The sequence below is a fragment of the Sinocyclocheilus rhinocerous genome, unplaced genomic scaffold (assembly GCF_001515625.1).
Source record: "Sinocyclocheilus rhinocerous isolate Xijiao unplaced genomic scaffold, SAMN03320098_v1.1 scaffold1115, whole genome shotgun sequence".
NCBI classification, from domain to species: domain Eukaryota; kingdom Metazoa; phylum Chordata; class Actinopteri; order Cypriniformes; family Cyprinidae; genus Sinocyclocheilus; species Sinocyclocheilus rhinocerous.
Window position 1 is genome coordinate 14,293 of NW_015658514.1, and position 4,601 is coordinate 18,893.

Here is a 4,601-nt window from a genome sequence, read left to right on the forward strand (position 1 = left end):
CACAAAGAAAAAAAATATATATATTAAAATAATTAAGATCAGGTATATTGTATTGCTCTTCCACAGTGCACTACAACATATTTGATGCTTATTTTGGTATTATTTTTATATTGGTATTTTGTTTATTGTGGTATTATTTTTATATATTTAATTAACATGACAAAATGCCTGCTGATATAAGAGAGAAAAAAAAGAGTGTGCTGGACTTGCAACAAGACAAAGTGGAAGTATCACAGCAAAAAGGAATCTGGCACAATAAGCAATTTATCTTGTGTTCATAATCATTGGAAGACCAAATTAAAGGTGAAAATAAATTTGATTAAATCGTCCAGCCCTATGCAATAGTGAGACGTCTACCTGCTGAGCTGAAGACCAATGATGAGAGGTGCTGAGCAACTGCCTGCAGCCCTGAAGCACCACCAAGAGATTCTGTATCCATAGATGAAAGCATATTATGGAGACACGTCAATGCCCGACACTGCACCCGCTGCATCCTAGAAGAATCAAAGACTATAAGATTTGGGTTTTCACAGCTCTGTATAAACACTACAAAGGTCATGAATATGTTTGTTTACTTTTTCAAGAGGTATTTCCAGGTAAGGTCCTTGCTACAGAGCTCAAGGGCAGCAGCACTGGGGAACTCTGCCTTCTTCAAGACCTGTAAGAAATCAATCAGTGAAGTGAATTCAGTACACACACTTCACTATGACACAGGTGTACAGTATCTATTACAAACAATACTTTATGTATTGAGTATATTATGCCAATAGTGTGCCTTTGACACAACTTTGTGTATTTCAAGGGGTCATAGCATACATTTTTTATGAATTTTCTCTGAGGTCCACTTTTTCATCGAAAGCATTCATACTGTAATTCAGGTTTGTATGACACTTTTTTATCTTGTCTTTTACTCTTAGAATTAAATTGGCTGTTTTTCCTACTTATTCTACAGACTCCACTATTATTTATTGCCATTTCATAATAATCCACTTGAATCCTTGATCATGTTAACGCTGTCATTATATCACAACGCATGTGCTTCCCTTTGGTAAAATCATGCTTTCAAAACACACACACAGGTGTGCAGGTTAATATTTTTGTGGAAACCATGATGCACTTTTGCACGATTTGCAAAATTCTTTGATGAATTGTTCTGAAAAGTTCAAAACAACAGCATTTATTTGAAATAAGAATCTTTTGTAACATTGTAAACTTTAACAATGTAACTGGAACATTCTAACATTTTTACTGTCACTTTTGATTAATTTGATGTGCCCTTGCTAAATGAAAGTATGAGTTTCTTTAGGAAAAAACTGACCCCAGATTTCTGAACGGTAGTCTCCTAACTCAAGATTATTTCATCAGCAAGCACATTTTTGTCATGGACTAATTCAGTGTCCTCTCTATCTGCAAACACAAGGCAAATCCTTCAGAAGACCTAACCACTGTCCTTATTTAACTGCCAAAATATGCCCATAACACTCCCATTTTAGACTGTTTTACAAAGATCCCAAAGTGACCTGGAGTACAGCATGTGAGAATTGTGTTCTCCCCACTGAACCAGAAGGGTCTGTAACATCAGAATAAAATTAATATCTGTGGCACTGTATGTTTTGCTGACTATGTAATAATGTGTTTTACCTGTTGAGGTATGTTGAGGTTGAGCAGGACTGTATGAAGTTCAGCAGACAGACAGAGAGGAGAGAACAAACTGGAATTAGTGTTTGACATCCCATCAGCACACATCTCGCTCTCATCGCTGCTGGACATCTCCTCCCACTCATCATCTGAGGGCTCTACAGACAAACACACACACACACACACACACACACAAACACACAGTCACTATCTTGTCACATTATCTCTGTCTCATCTTCTCTGACACAAACACAGAAAACATTCCTCTAATTTCACACATTAGCAGGAAAATCCTGAGGATTGTCTATAACAGTCTTGTCTTCCCTGCTCGCCTATAAACACACACACTCTCACTCACCATCAGAACAGCACATGTTGACGATGATTTCCAGGGACGTCTGCTGTGCTGACAGCAGTGCTTTGGCCTCTCGCAACTCCAGTCTGTCTCTCTTAAAACCCAGAAGTAATTGTTTGGGTCATTTGTACACATACAGTGATGGTTGAACTGATACTTTAACTGAATACTGATAACTGACTTGAGGAGGAAACAGAAAATGAAATTATTAAGAGCATTCACAACAACACAGAGATTTTAAACATGGTTTGCTTAGCTTCCAGATGTAAACTGGGCCACAAATTTGAGGCTCTGGATCAAATTTCACCCTGAACTTTCAAAGAGGACAACATTCAGGACACCCTATGGGTTGGTTAGACAGGAGCTCAGAGAGGTTACAGCAGCCCTGCACACTCATATGTAAGTGGGGACAGCCACTCTGTGTTTAGAGAGAGTGAGAACCATCTGGCTCTGAGGGACAGATGTGCCATCACTTGGGTTGACATGGTTTGAAGGGGAAAGAAAGAGTGCAGGAGGTACGCCATAGCCTTCATGTCAAGTAGCATAGTGGAGACGGTCTTTAAGATGCATCTATGATCTCCAGACACACAATAACTTACCATAATAATAAGGGCTGGTAATTTAACGCGTTAATTAGATTAATTAATTACGCTGAAAAATAACACATTAAAATTATCAACACATTTAACGCACTTGCCTCGCCCCAGACCTATGTGGGTCATCTGACATTTCATACAGCTGATTGATGACAAATATGAGGCAGGGCAACAACTCAGTGTGATGGAGCCTAGAGAACGTAGTTAGAATGTCCCTAAAATTCAAGATATGGGGCAAAAAGGCCCCTGTTTGGGTTTTTTTTCTCATATTTACATCATATAGTTAAGCAATATCACACGAGTGCAAATGTGATACTGATCTTATACAACAGTTCAGTAAGAAGTTAATATTGTGTTATTTTAGACACAATGTTGTCCGTTTTGCTCAATTTTGCCAACGAAAAGAACCATTTACTTCACACCTGAATGAATCAGCCATTTGAACGAATCAAATGAATGAATAAATGACTCGATGACTTAATCATTAAGACATTTACCACCACCTTCTGGCAGCTTTACTTTATTATTTAGAGTATCATTTCATTAAAGAAATAATTTCATATTTCCATTGTAATAATAATAAAATTAATAAAATAAATTATTAAAGGTTTAATTCACCCACCCAAAAATGACAATTGTGTCATCATTTACTCACCCTCATGGTCCAAAAGAGTATATGTAATAAATTTTATCAAACAAAATATTTATTGCTGAAGCTACTTTTTGTAATGTCTGTTTAACGCTTTACACAACAATGACTTAAAATTATCTTTTGGGAGTAATTTCTCAGCCAAATTTGATGTGCGATTAATTTGAGATTAATTAGATTAATTAATCGACACATCATGTAATTAATTAGATTAAAAATTTTAATCGCTTACCAGCCCTAATAATAATTGTGTCATCATTTACTCACCCTCATGGTCCAAAAGAGTATATGTAATAAATTTTATCAAACAAAATATTTATTGCTGAAGCTACTTTTTGTAATGTCTATTTAACGCTTTACACAACAATGACTTTTTTTGATGCCAAATTTGATGTGCGATTAATTTGAGATTAATTAGATTAATTAATCGACACATCATGTAATTAATTAGATTAAAAATTTTAATCGCTTACCAGCCCTAATAATAATATAAGTGGCTCATTTTTTGTTGTTAATGTTTTTAGATAAAGCACCCAAAAATATCATAGTTTAATCATCATCATGTTTTTTCAAACCTAAATGACAGACTTTGTTTTGCAACGACACGAGAGTGAGTAAATGATCACAGAATTTTCACTGTCTTTAAAACAAAATTTAAAATGTTCTAAAATGTGCAAACATTTTTTCCACTTAAAACAATAGCTTTTAACTTACAGGCAACAGATCCGAGATGTCATTTTTAGTTTTTGACATTTGTCCATTAGGCTTTCCTCCATTCATCTTCTCATCTCTCACGTCCTCCTCCATCTCTTCGGCCTTGTGACCTGCGGGCCGTTCGTCTGTATGATCTGACTCCGCTGCAGATGTGGTCTCTTTGGACAGACGGGCAGACTCTGCACGCCACAGCTCTGGGATGAGCTCTCCCGCGTCCAGACTGAGGCTGTGTGAGAGAGTGGTGGCCAGCGCTGTCAACGTCTGAGACTGCTGTGCTGAAGACAGACCGCTCTTCAGATTCCATAAATTTATAACCATTGCGTACGCACAAAACCTGCCCTGAAAGAGGCGTACGCCACTTCCTACGCAAAAGGTGGGATTTATAAAAAACAAACTTGACGGGAAAATTTGTGCACCTGCACGCAAACACTGACCCATGCGTACAACGATTTTAAACTGTTTTTCATTTCATCATATAAATTTACATTAAATATTCCACTCTCATTAATGGCGATAAGCACAGAAATTACATCAAGTCATTATGCAGAAGTTAAACCAAAATTAGCTATATGAATTTGCATGCGCTTGATCACTTTTCCTGTGGCATGCTATGTTTTAATGACAGCAAGGAGTGCTATACGCACAATAA

The 4,601-nt window shown here is 36.8% G+C and overlaps 1 protein-coding gene across 1 annotated transcript in view; it reads right to left on the reverse strand.

Annotated features, from left to right (window-relative positions):
* Window positions 1-4,601, reverse strand: part of LOC107722414 (HEAT repeat-containing protein 3-like) — a 16,250-nt gene that overhangs the window by 3,639 nt on the left and 8,010 nt on the right. The window contains exons 7-11 of the mRNA XM_016530773.1: window positions 3,953-4,262; window positions 1,997-2,087; window positions 1,642-1,796; window positions 576-658; window positions 358-494 (exon numbers count right to left, since the gene is read on the reverse strand). Coding sequence (XP_016386259.1) covers window positions 358-494; window positions 576-658; window positions 1,642-1,796; window positions 1,997-2,087; window positions 3,953-4,262 — 776 coding nt within the window. The remainder of the gene's footprint in view (window positions 1-357; window positions 495-575; window positions 659-1,641; window positions 1,797-1,996; window positions 2,088-3,952; window positions 4,263-4,601) is intronic.